At 36.2% G+C, this 19,451-nt stretch overlaps 1 protein-coding gene across 1 annotated transcript in view; it reads right to left on the reverse strand.

Moving 5' to 3' along the window:
• Positions 1-19,451, reverse strand: part of CNGB3 (cyclic nucleotide gated channel subunit beta 3) — a 152,090-nt gene that overhangs the window by 55,627 nt on the left and 77,012 nt on the right. Inside the window, exons 9-12 of the mRNA XM_047842749.1 lie at positions 18,986-19,050; positions 17,885-18,007; positions 4,695-4,836; positions 56-215 (exon numbers count right to left, since the gene is read on the reverse strand). Coding sequence (XP_047698705.1) covers positions 56-215; positions 4,695-4,836; positions 17,885-18,007; positions 18,986-19,050 — 490 coding nt within the window. The remainder of the gene's footprint in view (positions 1-55; positions 216-4,694; positions 4,837-17,884; positions 18,008-18,985; positions 19,051-19,451) is intronic.

A 19,451-nucleotide genomic window follows, 5' to 3' on the forward strand; every position in this document is an offset into this window, starting at 1 on the left:
CTTCCATTATATGACATGCTATACAGGGATTTAATCAGTAATCTGCCTTACTTACCTAGCATTCTTTGAGAATCCCATGTATATTCATACCAAGTCCGAACCCGCTTCTGCACACCCTTAGGAATGGAATAAGTATTCATGTAGGAAATGGTATGATCCATGCTGTTTCGGAAGTTGCTCTGATTGGCTGTAGCTGCTCCAATTACATCTTGCATCTGAAACCACAAATATGGTCACTCCACACCTAGCAGAGGAACTGAAAGAGTTTTTTACAAACCCAGGTGAATTAAGAGTTTGTATGAGGTACATTCCATTCTAATGCACTAACTACTAGATTTTTAACACACTGATATTGGGTCTTAATTTCAATCATTCACATAAAACAATGGGTAAATCATATCCTCCTTTTGACCCCATACATACAACAATAGGACCCGTCTTACCATGTGAAGTTTTGGGGAGGATTCATTCACAGAATGCATGCATCTGCACACAATCTTCTTTGCAAACTTGTATATTACTGAAAAGATGTTAGTTGATATTTTAAAAATTATACAGCTTATGCTTATTCAAGGGATATACAAGGGAAGTTGAGCAATTACCTGGCAAAATGTTTAGTCCATTTTGGTGAGTCTCACTTTGAAAGAATCTTTCAAGACTATCCAGTGTGGCTGGCTATATAGACTCAATTCATCATGAAATTGCAACCTCTGTACTTCCCTTTGTGTTGTTTAGACAGATAAAATCAAATCTCATCATGCTTAAGGCACAGTATTCAGCAGAAGTTGAAATGTGCTGAAATTACTGAAGCATCATCTACTGCTGTGACAATACTTAAGGAACTGTCAGGTTTTAGTTCTTGGATGTTTATAACTCAGCCATAAAAACCCACTCTAGGTTAAAAGCTGATCTTTAAGGTCTCAGCACAAAAAAGATATATAGCTTGACTCTTCCTCTCACATAGAGGGAAGCAAGTGGTTGTAAATTTGCTTTGACTGTAGGTTTATAATACGGAGGAAAACCAGAGTCTTGCTTTTATATTCTCAAGACTTTGCTCATTCATTCTAGTAGCTGAGCCTTTTCTGCTTATGGAAAAACTACTCATTCTTTGAAGTCTACCTCAAATGGCTCTTTTATTGTGGTGCCTTCCTCAGTTTCCATTTTTAGAGTCAATAAGTTCTTCTTATCAAAAGTATCTGCTGAGGAGCTATGCAGATAGTCAAACTAGATACATCTATTTCAGTCTCTGACTTCCTCCTTGGGGGCTATTCCAAATGTTCTTCAGCAACCTCAGTTACTAGATCTCCTTTTTACAAGCCATTCTTGACAGATGGAGAACATTACCAACTCACCTAAGGCCGTGAGAATTGGGACGTTAGGGGTTGGGTTGGGAAATTTAATAAAGTTTAAATTGGGAGCCGAGGATAATTAAAAGCATTATTGATCAATGTTGAAGGCCCAGAATTTATAGTGACAGGAATCTGAATGGTTTATGTGCTATCCTTCAGCAATGATGGTTTTGGTAGTGAGGTGAAGAATACATGTATTTCACGATGTGTTCCACATTAGGTGAAGAAAATGCCAGTCTTTATTAATTGTATCAGAGACTAGAATATTGTAGTTAAAATGTGATGATCACATCCAGGGTGTAGTTCTTGGTGTGGTTATATATGGGAATTTTGAATAAACGGGGATTTTGTCCCAGTCTCTCTTTTGTTTTTAACTGTTTTCCTCAGCATTTTTTAGTCACTGTGAAAGTTTAACCACAAATCTGTACCTCCTGTCTCAATCTTATTTTTTTGTGACAGGAGGGGGTGGCAGGCTCTAGTATTACATTTTCAGTGGCTTGATATTTCTTCCTGTTCCTGTTGGAACCTCGAATTCAGTGTAAAGGCAGATGTGGTGTGGTGTGGTGTGTAAAGCAACACTTCTCAAACTTTCATGTGCATATAAATCACCTGAAAATATTGTTAAACTGTAGATTCTGATTCCTTAGTTCTGGGGTAAGGTCTGAAATCTGAATTTCCCAAGTGATGCTTCTGCTGCTAGTCCAAAGACCACATACTATATAGCAAAATAACTGAACTCAAACTAGATATAATTTTTTAATCTTGTAGACATTGACTTGGACACAGTAAGTGCTAAATACGTGTTAGATTTTACTATTACTATCAACATTTCATGGCTGTATCATTTCACTGTGTGAATTACATGTATGAATTAGGTATGCCTCTTAATCTCTTTACACTGGAGTTGCCTCATCTATAAAAGTGAGACAGCAATGAAGGGGATGTGGCTACCTCACACAGAATTTTATGAGAAATTATGAAATAATTTTATTTTTGCTATTTAAGTTCAAATTAATTGCATTAACCAGCTTTACATTTTCAGTCATTGATGCAGTGACTAAGCCACTAAGATTATGATATTTTATACTTACAGTTTTTTTTTTAAGCAGGCTTCATGCCAAGTGTGGAGCCCAATGTAGGGTTTGAACTCATGACTCTGAGATCAAGACCTGTGCTGAGATCAGGATTTGGACGCTTAACTGACTGAGCCACCCAGGTGCCCCTATACTTATAATTTTTAACTGTTTGTGTATTCTTCCCAAACCTGAATATTTTCTAGAGTTTCCTTTACAGTCTCTCTCTCCATGATGTTACCATATTCAGGCTGGAGTTGCCATATCCCTATATATCCCTATATATCATGGTATTAACCATGTTTTTTTATTTTCTGTATTTTGACGCTTTGATATCTGGTACTACCCTGTCCAGAGTTAGCTGATTCCGAGAGATCGCAAACAACTCCACTGTGAGTGGGCTTTTATAGGCAAAGTAATCAATGCAGAGGCCATACTCCCAACAGCCTTCTTTATTGGGCTCTCATATTCCAGGCTACTATCCACTTGATCCACTGACACTCCAGAGCCAAGTACCAGACAGAGACAGTTCCTAAATCCCAGAACCTGCTAAAATTATCCAAACTAGCCAATCCTAAATCTGTTACCTTGCTTCACCTGCTCCTTCCCTGGTGCTTCCCATGTGTCTCCCTTGGCGTATTGTGACCCTTCCTTTTGAGTCTGTTTGTCTAACAAACTATCTTATCAATGCCAATTGTCTCTTGATTTGTTGGCTTCACCATACCTAAATAATAATAAAACCTTCTTTTTATTTTTTATTACTTTTTAAAGTGTTTACTTATTTATTTTGAGAGAGCGAGCAAGTGCATGCAAGTAGGGGAAGGGCAGAGAGAAAGGGAGAGACAGAATGCCAAGTAGACTTTGTGCTTTCAGTGCAGAGTCTGACACGGGACATGATCTCAAGAACGCATGAGATCATGACCTGAGCTGAAATTAAGAGTCCAACACTTAACTGACTAAGCCACCCAGGTGCCCCAATAAAATCTACTTTTAAAGACAGTATCACCTCCTCCAATTCATATTATATTTTGATAATCTTCCTGAATTTCTCCTTTGTTCAAAATTCCCCCTTGGCTGACTTCCCACTGCCTTTTAAGATAAAGTTCAACATCTTTAACACTCAGAGCCCTAAAATATTTTGTCTTTATGTACATCTCTAACCTTATTTACAAGCATCCTTCACTCCAGTCATGCTGGCACTCCTTCTATTTCCTCAACATACTTGTTTTATATTGTTGCTATCTTTCACACACTATTTCTGATTGACTGGACTATCTGTCTATAATGACTGAATCCTATCTGTTTTATTAAGATGTTGCAAATACATTCTTCTCCAGGAAAACTCCTGGAAAACTTCCCTTTTCTTAACTAATATAATACAGCTTTCAAACTTTCCTCTGGTACTTACCATGGATAGCAGGTCCTGATATTCACTGATGTAGGATTTGAGTTTTGACTACTTGTGGTCAGCTTCAAATGTTATTAAAATAGCTTTTATTGCAAAATATTGTTAAAGCATGCAATTTATTCATACCACTGTGAGTGTGGTGAATGAGAAAGAATAGTTTATCTAGTGGGAATAGTCAAATAGTCATTTTGTGAATTTGTCTAACTCTACCCAGCATACAAATCTCAACATGGGGCTTTTTTGTTCTCAAACATATGGCATATGAAGTACCTTCCAAGGAAGTATAACTTCTAAAAAGCTACGTTGTCCAGCTTTTTTTTCTTATGAATCTGGGAATGCACAAAGATACTGGGTTCTATGCCTTGCAAATGCCAACTACCTTGCGGTAGTTATTTGTGTTTGTTTAACTTTCTTACTAGACTGTGATTCCTTGAGAATAAGGACAAAGAGATGCCATAGTAAACATTTATGAACCAATGACTTATTAATTAAATTTATTTAAATGGCATTTGGGAGCCTATGGTTTAAATGACCTCTGAAGTTGATTTTAATCCAGGGATTTTATGAAAATGTTTGAAGTTTAATTAAAGAAGGGAGATTTTAAAGATTTTTCAGGAAATTCCAAGTTAATAAGTCAATTTAGAAACTTGACTTTCTCTGGGAGTCTAACCTGACATTGTGGACAGGTCTTCTGATAGATTTAATGGTTTAAAAATTCAAAGGCAATGTTGGCTCAATCACATCCTCCTCCAATTCATTAAAATAGATGAAAGATTGATTTTTTCCTTCTGTAAATTTATAAAGACTTATTAGCCTTTCAAAAATAGCAGTATTATGTATTTAGAGATTCATATCTCCATTTACCTGACCAATTAAGCTGGAGAACACAAAAACTCCAGAAAAAAAATTCACCAGTTGAAAAACAATTTCAAATGATGTTTGTGGTTCTGGAAGGCCCCCAATAGTAATTAAAGTTCGAACGGCCCAGTAATAGCATCTCAGGTACCTGTGAAAAGAAAATATATCCATTTTGCCTTTTATTAGCACATTAAAATAGCACTATGCTTGGGAGTACAGATCACTACTAAATTATAACACATTTCCTCCTAATCAAGATTTTCTTTCTATAGGAAACATTAGCAAATACCATGTGTACCAACATAAACTTCTCAATAAACATAGTGAAATGACTAAATAATTAGTCCTAAGGAGGGTGTTTACTAGGTGTTCTGCTTATCTCTTGCTGCAAAACAGATAACCTCAAAATTTAGTGGTATAAAACAACTATTTCATTAGGGCTCATAAACCTTTGGGTTGGGTATTTGTGTAAAGCCCAGCAGAGATGGCCCAGCAAGATGAGTGGACCCTCAGCTGGGGTGACTTGAATGACTGGTGGTCACTGGGCAGACTTATTGAGGCCAAATGTCTGGGAACTTGAATCTGTTGACTGGGTTTCTCTGTTCTCCACATTATATCTTCTTGGAATGCCCAAGATGTCTTCTCTCATGTATCTGAACCTGGGCTGGCATAGTTGGAATAGCTGGGGCTGGCTGGGTATCCTTTTTTCAAGCAGCTTCTCAATATGACAAGCTTGAGCTTCCTCATACCATGGCAGTGTCAGAGTAGATGGGCTTCTTACCTGGTGGCTGGTTTCCCCCAGAGCCATAGTAGTCCTGACAGTAGCTACACAGTTTCTTATAACTCAGAACTTGAGGAAAGGGATATTTGGATCCACCTTACAATGAGAGGAGCAGCAAAGAATTTGAGGGCATCTTTAAAGTACCACACTAGTGATTTGTGAGATCAAGGATATTTATAAAGATTGGAGAGCCTTTTATAGTGTAGATACAGTTATTTTTACTTATAGAAAATATAGCAGATATGTTCCTCCTCTCTCTTCTCTACTTACATCTTATTACAGTATTCATTATATAAACCATGACAGGGACAGAGACGTACGGACCTCAATCTTAAAAGGGAAATTTCTCTTGGGTATAACAGGTAATTTATCTAGAAATTTAGTATTGAAGAAAATCAAGTATAATAATATACTTGATTAATATAATAGTCAAGTTTAGAAATATAGTTGATAAAGATTCTGTACTTAACTTGAACAATTGAAAGTGGAGAGTACTGGTATCCTAAGAGCCCATATAGGAAGAATATCAGGAATCAAAGCGACAGAAAAGAATATAATAAAGATTAGGACAGAACATATAAGATTCACTTAACTACAAATGTCTATGCGCTGAATACGGGAGCCCCCAAATATATAAAACAATTACTCACAAACATAAGCAACCTTATTGATAAGAATGTGGTAATTGCAGGGGACTTTAATACTCCACTTACAACAATGGATAGATCATCTAGACACACGGTCAATAAAGAAACAAGGGCCCTGAATGATACATTGGATCAGATGGACTTGACAGATATATTTAGAACTCTGCATCCCAAAGTAACAGAATATACTTTCTTCTCGAGTGCATGTGGAACATTCTTCAAGATAGATCACATACTGGGTCACAAAACAGCCCTTCATAAGTATACAGGAATTGAGATCATACCATGCATACTTTCAGACCACAATGCGATGAAGCTTGAAATCAACCACAGGGAAAAGTCTGGAAAACCTCCAAAAGCATGGAGGTTAAAGAACACCCTACTAAAGAATGAGTGGGTCAACCAGGCAATTAGAGAAGAAATTAAAAAACATATGGAAACAAACAAAAATGAAAATACAACAATCCAAACACTTTGGGATGCAGCGAAGGCAGTCCTGAGAGGAAAATACATTGTAATCCAGGCCTATCTCAAGAAACAAGAAAAATCCCAAATACAAAATCTAACAGCACACCTAAAGGAAATAGAAGCAGAACAGCAAAGACAGCCTAAACCCAGCAGAAGAGGAGAAATAATAAAGATCAGAGCAGAAATAAACAATATAGAATCTAAAAAAAACTGTAGAGCAGATCAATGAAACCAGGAGTTGGTTTTTTGAAAAAATAAACAAGATTGATAAACCTCTAGCCAGGCTTCTCAAAAAGAAAAGGGAGATGATCCAAATAGATAACATCACGAATGAAAATGGAATTATTACAACCAATCCCTCAGAAATACAAGCAATTATCAGGGAATACTATGAAAAATTATATGCCAACAAACTGGACATCCTGGAAGAAATGGACAAATTCCTAAACACCCACATACTTCCAAAACTCAATCAGGAGGAAATAGAAAGCTTGAAGAGACCCATAACCAGCGAAGAAATTGGATCAGCTATCAAAAATCTCCCAATAAATAGGAGTCCAGGACCAGATGGCTTCCCAGGGGAGTTCTACCAGACGTTTAAAGCAGAGATAATACCTATCCTTCTCAAGCTATTCCAAAAAATAGAAAGGGAAGGAAAACTTCCAGACTCATTCTATGAAGCCAGTATTACTTTGATTCCTAAACCAGACAGAGACCCAGTGAAAAAAGAGAACTACAGGCCAAAATCCCTGATGAATATGGATGCAAAAATTCTCAATAAGATACTAGCAAATCGAATTCAACAGTATATAAAAAGAATTATTCACCATGATCAAGTGGGATTCATTCCTGGGATGCAGGGCTGGTTCAACATTCGCAAATCAATCAATGTGATACATCACATTAATAAAAGAAAAGATAAGAACCATATGATCCTGTCAGTCGATGCAGAAAAAGCATTTGACAAAATTCAGCATCCTTTCTTTTTAAAAAAAATTTTTTTTTAACTTTTATTTATTTTTGAGACAGAGAGAGACAGAGCATGAACTGGGAAGGAGCAGAGAGAGAGGGAGACACAGAATCTGAAACAGGCTCCAGGCTCTGAGCTGTCAGCACAGAGCCCGACGCGGGGCTCGAACTCACGGACCGTGAGATCATGACCTGAGCCGAAGTTGGATGTCCATTCGATCGAGCCACCCAGGCGCCCCTCAGCATCCTTTCTTAATAAAAACCCTCGAGAAAGTCGGGATAGAAGGAACATACTTACACATCATAAAAGCCATTTATGAAAAGCCCACAGCTAACATCATCCTCAATGGGGAAAAACTGAGAGCTTTTCCCCTGAGATCAGGAACACAACAGGGATGTCCACTCTCACTGCTGTTGTTTAACATAGTGTTGGAAGTTCTAGCATCAGCAATCAGACAACAAAAGGAAATCAAAGGCATCAAAATTGGCAAAGATGAAGTTAAGCTTTCACTTTTTGCAGATGACACGATATTATACATGGAAAACCCAATAGACTCCACCAAAAGTCTGCTAGAACTGATACATGAGTTCAGCAAAGTCGCAGGATACAAAATCAATGTACAGAAATCAGTTGCATTCTTATACACTAATAATGAAGCAAGAGAAAGACAAATAAAGAAACGGATCCCATTCACAATTGCACCAAGAAGCATAAAATACTTAGGGATAAATCTAACCAAAGATGTAAAAGATCTGTATGCTCAAAAGTATAGAAAGCTAATGAAGGAAATTGAAGAAGATACAAAGAAATGGAAAAACATTCTGTGCTCATGGGTTGGAAGAATAAATATTGTCAAAATGTCAATACTACCCAAAGCTATCTACACATTCAAAATTGCACCAGCATTCTTCTCGAAGCTAGAACAAGCAATCCTAAAATTCACATGGAACCACAAATGGCCCCAAATAGCCAAAGTAATTTTGAAGAAGAAGACCAAAGCAGGAGGGATCACAATCCCAGACTTTAGCCTCTACTACAAAGCTGTCATCATCGAGACAGCATGGTATTGGCACAAAAACAGACACATAGACCAATGGAATAAAATAGAAACCCCAGAACTAGACCCACAAACATATGGCCAACTGATCTTTGACAAAGCAGGAAAGAACATCCAATGGAAAAAAGACAGTCTCTTTAACAAATGGTGCTGGGAGAACTGGACAGCAACATGCAGAAGAATGAAACTAGACCACTTTCTCACACCATTCACAAAAATAAACTCAAAATGGATAAAGGACCTGAATGTGAGACAGGAAACCATCAAAACCCTAGAGGAGAAAGCAGGAAATGACCTCTCTGACCTCAGACGTAGCAATTTCTTACTTGACACATCCCCAAAGGTAAGGGAATTAAACGCAAAAATGAACTCTTGGGACCTCATGAAGATAAAAAGCTTCTGCACAGCAAAGGAAACAATCAACAAAAGTAAAAGGCAACCTACAGAATGGGAAAAGATATTTGCAAATGACATATCGGACAAAGGGCTAGTATCCAAAATCTATAAAGAGCTCACCAAACTCCACACCCGAAAAACAAATAACCCAGTGAGGAAATGGGCAGAAAACATGAATAGACACTTCTCTAAAGAAGACATCCAGATGGCCAACAGGCACATGAAAAGATGCTCAACGTTGCTCCTCATCATGGAAATACAAATCAAAACCACACTCAGATATCACCTCATGCCAGCCAGAGTGGCCAAAATGAACAAATCAGGAGACTATAGATGCTGGCGAGGATGTGGAGAAACAGGAACCCTCTTGCACTGTTGGTGGGAATGCAAACTGGTGCAGCCACTCTGGAAAACAGTGTGGAGGTTCCTCAAAAAATTAAAAATAGACCTCCCCTATGACCCAGCAGTAGCACTGCTAGGAATTTACACAAGGGATACAGGAGTACTGATGCATAGGGGCACTTGTACCCCAATGTTTATAGCAGCACTCTCAACAATAGCAAATTATGGAAAGAGCCTAAATGTCCATTAACTGATGAATGGATGAAGAAATTGTGGTTTATATACACAATGAAATACTACATGGCAATGAGAAAGAATGAAATATGGCCCTTTGTAGCAACGTGGATGGAACTGGAGAGTGTGATGCTAAGTGAAATAAGCCATACAGAGAAAGACAGATACCATATGCTTTCACTCTTATGTGGATCCTGAGAAAGTTAACAGAAACCCATGGGGGAGGGGAAGGTAAAAAAAAAAAAGAGGTTACAGTGGGAGAGAGCCAAAGCATAAGAGACTCTTAAAAACTGAGAACAAACTGAGGGTTGATGGGGGGTGGGAGGGGTGGGAGGGTGGGTGATGGGTATTGAAGAGGGCATCTTTTGGGATGAGCACTGAGTGTTGTATGGAAACCAATTTGACAATAAATTTCATATATTGAAAAAAAAAGATTCACTTAATTACATTTGGCTAAGGGTTTCACGGAGTCTATAGTGAAGTGGGAATGAAAGTTGGTATTAGTCTCATTGTATATTTATTGTAATCTTTGTGCATGATTAGATATACTACTTGGTATATTCCACATACCACTGAATTCCTAAAGAAAAATGTGCTGTATATATACAACATCTCCATATACTATTGCAGAGAGGCACTGGATTTAGTGGGTCCCATCTAGCAATTCTAGTTTCTAGGGTAGACACAGAAAAGCAGTACTGTTTACAGAATCCTAGACCTAGTTGGCTTTTTTTTTGTCTAGGTGTGCCACATAAATATTTGTACTTCAGGTAATAGTGTTTCAGTCTTTGAGCAAGGGTGGTCATTTTCTTGTGAAAAAGTTTACAGTTTTCAGATCTTCAAGCAGCAGGGAGTTGGAGGTTTACAAAGAATCAAACTGCAGTTAAAGTCAATATTCAAAAACAGATCTAGAAAGAAATCATTCATTTTGAAATTCAATACCTTTTGAAGGATATGAGTTTGTATTTTTTTTAAAACCTGGTGGAACAGAAAAATAATTAACTCTTTGGAGGGTATGAAACCAGTGTGCCAAGAGAATAAAAATATTACCACTTCGCAATTTTTTCTAGCAAGTTTCTTTGGACTTACTAACATTACAGTGAACTGGATGTCAAAGAGAGCCACCTTGAAGAAGTACAGAATTAATTTTATGGATTGCATTTTAACTTTTCAAATTCCAATTTATAATTTCCTATTACCTGATTTAGTTTGGTCACCGACCTAGGACCTGTGGGTCTTTTTAAATTAAGGAAATATATTGAACCCAATACTATCCAGAATGGGACAGGGACTAGATTCTCTCCCTACACGGCCATCTCCCTTACAAGTGTTGGGATTACTGTCTTCTTCAAAGTCACTGCAATGTTAGCAGGAACAAATACATGAATTACTTTCTCTAATTTTCTTATTTGTGAATGCCAGGAGATAACAATCAAATGTGAAACTTAGGCATTGATTTTCCAAATCTGAAGAGTTAGCCTTGAACTATTTTTTGTTGTTTACGAATTAGTCTGCTATGTTAATTGGAAGTTTTCTGCCTTAATGCTTTGAAGTTTATTTTTGGATTCTTTTCTCAGTCATGTCTCATGCACTCAGACATGCACAACCAAAGGTAAGATTTGTAATTTAATTAGATGGCATCTTATTGATTTTTCTAGGATTAGCTTAATTAGTCAAGTGTGTCCACCTCTAATATTAACATGCCAGGCAGATAGATCTTTTCAAGGAGATTCTATCTGGCTGATTTAATACATGAACTATCTAACAGGCTGTATATATAGCGTTCCAAGTTAGAACACTAAGGCAGAATTTGACATAAAACCATAAAAAAACATTTAGTGTTGAAAACAGAAATTCTTCTGTGAAACAAACATGATATGAAACTTTCCCCCCAAGATTTCATTATAAAAAATTTCAAATAGACAGAAGAATCACAAGAATTTTACAGTGAGCACCCACTTTTTATAGTGAACACCTAGATTCTGCTATGAACATTTTATTCTACCTGCTTTGTCACATATCCTTCCACTTTTTCATTCAGGAATCCATCTTACTTTTTGGATGCATTTCAAAGTAATTTGCCAACCATAGACACTTCCTTCTAAATACTGTGCTTTAGAATATATATATTAACCAGAGTTTGATATTTATGTAGAGTCATTTTAAAATTTTGAAAATACAATACATCTTAAGTATATTATTTGATGAATTTTGACAAATGTATACACTTGTGTAACCCAAACACCGATCAAGACCTAGAACATTCTATCTCTCCAGAAAGCTCCCTCATTCCTTTTCCTAGAGGCAACCAGTCTTCTAATGTTTTCTACCAGAGATGAAGTTTTGCCTGTTTTAGAATTTTACACAAATGAAATCACATCACATGTACACTTTTCTGTAAGATGTCTTTCACTCAGAATAATGATTTTGAAATTTATTCATGTTGTGTGTATCAATAGTTTATGCTTTTTAATTGCTGAGTATTATGCATTGCATGAACATAGCACAGTTTGTTTATTCTCCTGTGTGTGAACACCTAGGCTGTCTCAAGTTTTTCGTTGTTATGAATAAACATTCTTGAATGTACTTATATGAGTTTTTAATAGACATATATTTTTATTTATTTTGGGTATTTATGTTTGAATTTTTGTTTGTAAGGTATATATTTTTCCCCATTTTTATTTAAACTCCAGTTAGTTAACATACTGTGTAACATTAATTTCAGTGTAGAATCTAGTGATTCATCACTTACATACATGTAAGGTGTATGTATGTTGAATTGTAAAAGAAATCGTCAAATCTTTTCCCAAAGTGGTTGCCATTTTGCGTTCCCTTCAACGATGTATGAGGGTTTCATTTGCTTCACGTTCTTAACCTAACACTTGGTATTTACAGTCTTTTTATTTTTGGCTATTGTGGTGGATGTGTAATGGGACATGTAACTTTTTTTTTTTAAGCAGGTTTCACGCCCAGCACAAGCCTAGTGTGGGGCCTGAACTGATGACCTTGAGATCAAGACTTGAGCTGAGATCAAGAGTCTGACACTTAACTGACTGAGCCACCCAGGCACCCTGGGTAAATGCAATTTTTAACAGGATCTAATTTAATACTTTATGTGTGTATTTTCTTAACTGCTGCTATCCATCTTAGTCCCAAATTTCTGTAAATTTATCACTGGAGGCACTGAGTATGAGGGAAAATGTTCACATTAGAAGGTAAGTTCCAAAAAGACAGCTATTTATGGACTTAGCACAATAAGAGTTTAATAATATTTGTTGAATGATATGAAAGGATAAGTGAATGGTTATGCACACCTAGACTTATTGAAATAAAAACATGGGAAGACTACATCTGTGAGCACATCTGTGAAATCTCCTTCCAGACTCCTCCCTGTCATGCTGCCAGCTGCCTTTCCTCTCCTTTCTGGTCCACTAAACTCGTTGCTGTTCTGGTATGTTTCTGTTACATCCGAAGGGTGTGTAGTGTCTAGTGTGAAGACTTTTCTTTTTTCTTTTCTCTTCTTTTCTTTTTTATTTTCTCTTCTTTTCTTTTTTCTTTTCCCTCCCCTCCCCTCCCCCCTCCCCTCCTTCCCTTCCTTCCTTCCTTCCTTCCTTCCTTCCTTCCTTCCTTCTCTGTCGGTTTCTGAACTGAAGTATAGGAGATCCTGAATAATTACCTTCATCTATCTCAGTCTCATCATCTTTATGTGTAGAATGAAGGGTGGTAAGTTGGCCTAAATTTCCCTAGCACTATGGTATAGTAAATTCTTTCCTTCCTTACCCTGTCGAAAATCATGATTCCCATGACAGCTTTGCATGGTTTCTACTCTTGCATTTGAAGGTATATATTTTAAGGATTGGGGCTAGGCATTTAAGACATTTGTGGACACTGGGAAATTTATGCCAGTAAATGACTAAACTGTGGTATACATGGACAAAGGACAAAGGTACATTGGGGATACTTCTGTGTTCCAAATAACCTTAACTACTTATGTTTTCTTTTTGAGCTAAGCCTTTTCCTTCTTTGTCAAATTTCACAGTTGACTGAAGGATGCCATCTATTTAATATGAATGAAAATGACTCCTTGTCTTCTATTGAAATGAACAGACATTATTATTCTGGTAAGGATTAATGGAATAGAATTAAACTTGACTCTTCTTTTAATTGTTCACAATGTTCTACTTATGATCCACAATTTGTTGCCTAATTCTAATGAGGGCAAAGGATATGAGTCCAGTGGCCTCATAAACAACCTTCACTTTATAGGTCATCAGAAACTATCACAGGGTTAAGTAAGAAATGTTTTGGGCTTACAAAGCCAAGAGTATTATGAAGAGATAGAAGGGGCATAGTAGTGGATGGTGATGTTTAAAAACTTCAAGGAAAATTTAAGTATGTTAATAACTACCATATGCAATCTTACAATATATAAAAATGCAGCAGCATTTATATATTATAAATACATATAAAACATACACAAAATACATGTGCCCCTGACAGCTGGTAATAGGATTATTAGAGCTTAGGTTTTGAGTAAGAACCCTTCAATGAGCAGAGCAGAGCCTATGAAGTAATTCTTATCTTGATAATCAGAGAATGTGGGCTGTATGATACCAATGCTGTGAAATGTAGTGAAAATTGCCTATTGGCAAGAAAACTACCACTTTTTGTAATTTTCCATGAATGATTAAAATTTCTAATTCTTGGGTGCAAAGAGCTATTTTTATCTGTTAAATTAAGCTTGTTTTAAAAAGCTTCTGCACAGGGTGAAGGAAACAATCAACAAAACTAAAAGGCAATCTTTGGAACAGGAAGAGATATTTGCAAGTGACATATCTGATAAAGGGTTAGTATCCAAAACCTATAAAGAACTTATAAAACTCAACACCCAAAACCCAAAAAAATCCAGTGAAGAAATGGGTAGAAGACATGAAGAGACACTTTTCCAAAAGAAGACATCCAGATGGCTAACAGACACATGAAAAGATGCTCAACACCACTCATCATAGGGAAATACAAATCAAAACCACAATGAGATGCCACCTCACACCTGTCAGGATGGCTAGAATTAACAACTCAGGAAACAACAGATGTTGGCAAGGATGTGGAGAAAGGAGACCCCTTTTACACTGTTGGTGGGAATGCAAATTGGTTCAGCCACACTGGAAAACAGTATGGAAGTTCCTCAAAAATTTAAAAATAGAACTACCCTACGACTGAGCAATTGCACTACTAGGTATTTATACAAAAGGATACAAAAGTGCTGATTTGAAGGAGCACATGCACTCTGATGTTTATATAGCAGCATTATCAATAATAGCCAAAAATATGGAAAGTGCGCAAATGTCCATTGACTGATGAATGGATAAAGAAGTTGTGACTGATGAATGGATAAAGATGTAATATATATATGTATAATGTAATATTATTCAGCCATGAAAAAGAATGAAATCTTGCCATTTGCAGTGAAGTGGATGGAGCTGGAGTGTATTATGCTAAACAAAATAAGTTAGTCAGAGAAAGACCAATACCATATGATTTCACTCATGTGGAATTTAAGAAACAAAATAGATGAACATTAGGGGAAAGAAAAAAAAAGGGAGGCAAACCATAAAAGAGACTCTTAACTATAGAGAAAAAACTGAGGGTTGCTGGAAGGGAGGTGGGTGGGGGGAAGGGTTAAATGAGTGATGGATATTAAGGAAGGCATTTGTTGTGATGAGCACTGAATGTTGCATATAAGTGATGAATCACTAAATTCTACTCCTGAAACTAATGTTACATTATATGTTAAGTAACTAGAATTTAAGTAAAACTAGAAGCATAAAAAAAATCAAGCTTGGTAAGTGGGTTCTCAAATCTTTTATATCTTTACTAATTGTTTTGGTTGCTTGGTCAATAAATAGTTGTGTGTTGATACCGCACACTTTGATGGCACATTTGCCAATTTCTCTTCCTTCTATTAATTTTTGCTCTATGACTTTCTTTGATTTATTGTAAGTATTTTATTAGCATATACACATTTAGAATTGGGATATACTGATGGTGAATTGAAATTTATACCATTTTATGGTAATCTTTTTATATATAATAATTAAAAAATTTTTTTTAACATTTATTTATTTTTTGAGAGACAGAGACAGAGCATGAACGGATAGGGGACAGAGAGAGAGGGAGTTACAGATTCCGAAGTAAGCTCCAGGCTCTGAGCTGTCAGCACAGAGCCTGACGCGGGGCTCAAACTCACAAACTGCGAGATCATGACCTTGAGCCGAAGTCGGACTCTTAACCGACTAAGCCACCCAGGCGCCCCTAGAATCATTTTTGTTTTGAAGTCTATTCTGACTATTATTAATTGGCAATCTCTTTAAGTTAGTGAATTTAGTCCATATTAATTTACTGTGCTTATTGGTATATTTTAAGTTGTTTCTACTATCTTATTTTGTGTTGTTTTGCCTTTCTGCTTTTCTATTTTCTATATTTCTCCCCAGAACTTCCTTACTTTGTTTTTGCCTTTTTTTAATTTTTTGGACTTGTTGAAATTTTTTTTTTTTAGTTTTTTCATTCCTTTTTCCCCCTTCTACTGAGTAAGAAGTTATGTTCTTTATTTCTGTTCCACAGTGGCTATCTCACCATTCTGCTCCAAGTTATTATACACATTTATTTTTTAGACTTTGGAGACCCTTTTTACTTTGTAGAGAATTCAATAATTATTGAAAACTACTTTATTGTAATTTATTTAGAAATGTATATTATAACAAGTAATTTTATGACAAAAATTATAAATAATATATTTTGTCTTTTAGAGAAGAGGAGCTTTGGATATCTGGTCTGCACTAGAGTGGGAATTATAAGTCTAAAATGTTAGCAAACATTAGCTTAAATTTCTTATGGGTTGAAGCTGGTTTCTTTTTTCTTGTTATAACACAGATCTGATCATTACCTCTTTTTGCTTACTTCCTTTCTTCTTCCCTGCCTTCTTTAAGTACTTAACATATAGTAAGTGTTTTAATATACTTAACAGTGTTCTAGGCCTGGGAACAAGATATAGTCTCTAGAAATGCTGCAGAGAGACATCCAGGTGTGAAAAGAGAATTAGTTCCACTTTTTCTGGAAGGCATTTTGATGCATCTCTATTATCTTGCTGATTTGATAAGAAGCGTTATCAGACTGAGGCTGCTAATAATGTTAGATTACACACTCACTTTTAGGCATTATTTAATACAGTTGGTGCCTTACTCATTTTTCTATATAAATTCATCATTTATATTAAACTAAATATATACTTAATCCACATTCTAAAGGAAATTACTTGTAGATTTGGTTATAAACTTTCCAGGAATAGATATTCTGTGTGTGTGTGTGTGTGTGTGTGTGTGTGTGTGTGTGTGTGTGTGTGATATGTTTTCCCAGTCAGTGAGGCTTCTGACTTTAAATTTCTAACATCAGTTCTGGTTAAAAGTTCAAAAAAAAGTTGTTTTAATCCCTCACACATATTCCGCTCACTCTAGGTAGTGTGTAATTTTGTGAGGTATCTTCACTCCTATAATTGCTTTCTTTCCCAAGGCTGCTGTGAGTTGCTCTTCAAAGTCATGCTGGGACCTGCCCTTTTCCATTAAGGACATTGCCTTATAATATGCTCAATGTCACTTCATTGGAGCAGAAAGTTAGGGGAGTCTACTTTATGCCAGGTTCTTGTATCTACCAAAAGGAAATCTCACTATTAAATAACCTAGTTGCCATTCCTGAGTCCTGATTCTACTGCCCTAAATTTTTCAAATGATCTCTTTTATTACTGTGATACTTGCATATCTAATTGTCAAGTTTAATTTATGGTCCTTGTTACTCTGTAAGTATTTAATTGAGTTAGTTGTTATAGCTGACTCATAAACCCATAAAACCCTTCAGTGGTAAACTAATTAGCTACCTCACCTGACCTCCAAATAATTAACATTGTTCATTACTAACAATCAGCACTGGAGTTATTAAAAGTTATCTTATCACTCAGTTGTCTAAAGCAGAGGCTTTCAAACTTTTCTGATCATAATCCAGAGCAAGAAATGCATTTCCCAGGTCAACCCAGGATGCACGCACACACACACACACACACACACACACATCTACTAGGTATGACAGACTGATATTTTCTATTTTATTCTCCTCTGCTTTATTTTCTTTCACTTAGAAACATACTGCCTATTAATGGATTGTGACTTACAGTTTCAAAAACACTAGCTTAAGGAAACATGTACACTGAAACAGAAAGTTAAGAATCCATGTTTCCTTCAAATTAAAACTTACTTGTTTCCTTCACCATCATACACCCATTTAGTAGTTCCAATTCCTTCATAGTCTGAAGCCCAGTAATAAATACAGGCATTAATGTGCAGAGTAAACAGCAAATATCCAGTTGTTCGAATGACTCTGCCAAGGAGAATAAATGCAAAGAGACGCTCATGTTGTTTCTGGAATACAGCCTATTTTAACATTTTCTTTTTCTTAAAGTCTCCACTGAATCTCCTTGCTTTAAATTTGTGAACTGTTAACTCTCGTTAGTACAGTATAAAATGATGGTGCCATTGCATGTTTTCTAACTGCAATGTCTTCACTGGGACTGACAGAGTGTGAAAAAAAAAAAACCCTTCCTCTCTTTTCACAGATGGTATGAATCAACTCCCTGAAAGACATGCCTCGAGGGTCACCTCTCCACTTTGAGTCCCATAAAATACGCGACGCTGATTTAACTGGATATCTCTGAAAAGCTCGTGGGACTTTACGCTACGATTAATAGTGACTAGAAGTCTTCTGTGAAAGTGAAGTTCAGGACAGCAAATGAATGAAATTCAGATTAAAATGAATTGTCATGTTGGGGTGCCTAGGTGGCCCAGTCGGTTAAGTGTCCAGCTTCTGCTCAGGTCATGATCTCAGGGTTCATGGGTTTGAGCCCCACGTGGGGCTCTGTGCTGACAGCTCAGAGCTCTGAGCTTGGAGCCTACTTCAGATTCTGTCTCCCTCTCTCTCTGCCCCTCCCTGCTCACACTCTGTCTTTCTCTCTCTCTGTGTTTCAAAAATAAACATTTAAAAAAGATGAATTGTCATGAGAAAGATGCAGAATCAATTTGTGAAGGAACACATTTATCTGTACTTGTTATGACTGAAGCAGATAATACATTCTATTTTTAGTCCTATATTCTTATAAAATCTAATATGATTTTCATGCTTTTATCTCACTTCAAAATATTCAAGTCTGTTTTAGAACATAACACTATATTTTATATAACCAAAAATTTGAGATTATTCTGTTTCTTTCACAGGGATATCATATTCTTTCCAAATTCTGGCTAAACTGTTGTGCCATTGCTTTCTCTGCCACCCCTGGAAGTATACTGAGTCATACTTTACCTGTAGATATATGCCTTGTCCATTATAGACTCTAGGTGATGATTAAACTCGAAAAATGAAGTGTACTATGTAGAAAACGAACAAAAGAAATCCCAAAGTGTGTTAGTCTTAAATACATATATTTAAATCAAACTATGTAAAATAAATTTTATTTGCTACTTAAAATAATTCCATTCATAAGTCTTCAAAACAAACAAACAAACAACAAGGGTCTATTTACTTGTATCTTCCTCTGGTCAGTACATTTTAGAATGGTGCAAACTCCCAGTGCTTCTTGCTTTATTTTATTTCTACTCTCTAGTTACAGTCTTGTTTGTAATGTCTTTGAAAATCAAGCTTAAAAACATTTCTTTCCCTTTTCTTTTTAAAGCATCTAACAGAACTCTATTTTACAATAATTAAAATCACACTCACCCTAAGACACAACTAAAATAGGAAAAGTATAATATAATATATTGAAGTCATA

Source organism: Prionailurus viverrinus, chromosome F2 (genome assembly GCF_022837055.1).
Source record: "Prionailurus viverrinus isolate Anna chromosome F2, UM_Priviv_1.0, whole genome shotgun sequence".
NCBI classification, from domain to species: domain Eukaryota; kingdom Metazoa; phylum Chordata; class Mammalia; order Carnivora; family Felidae; genus Prionailurus; species Prionailurus viverrinus.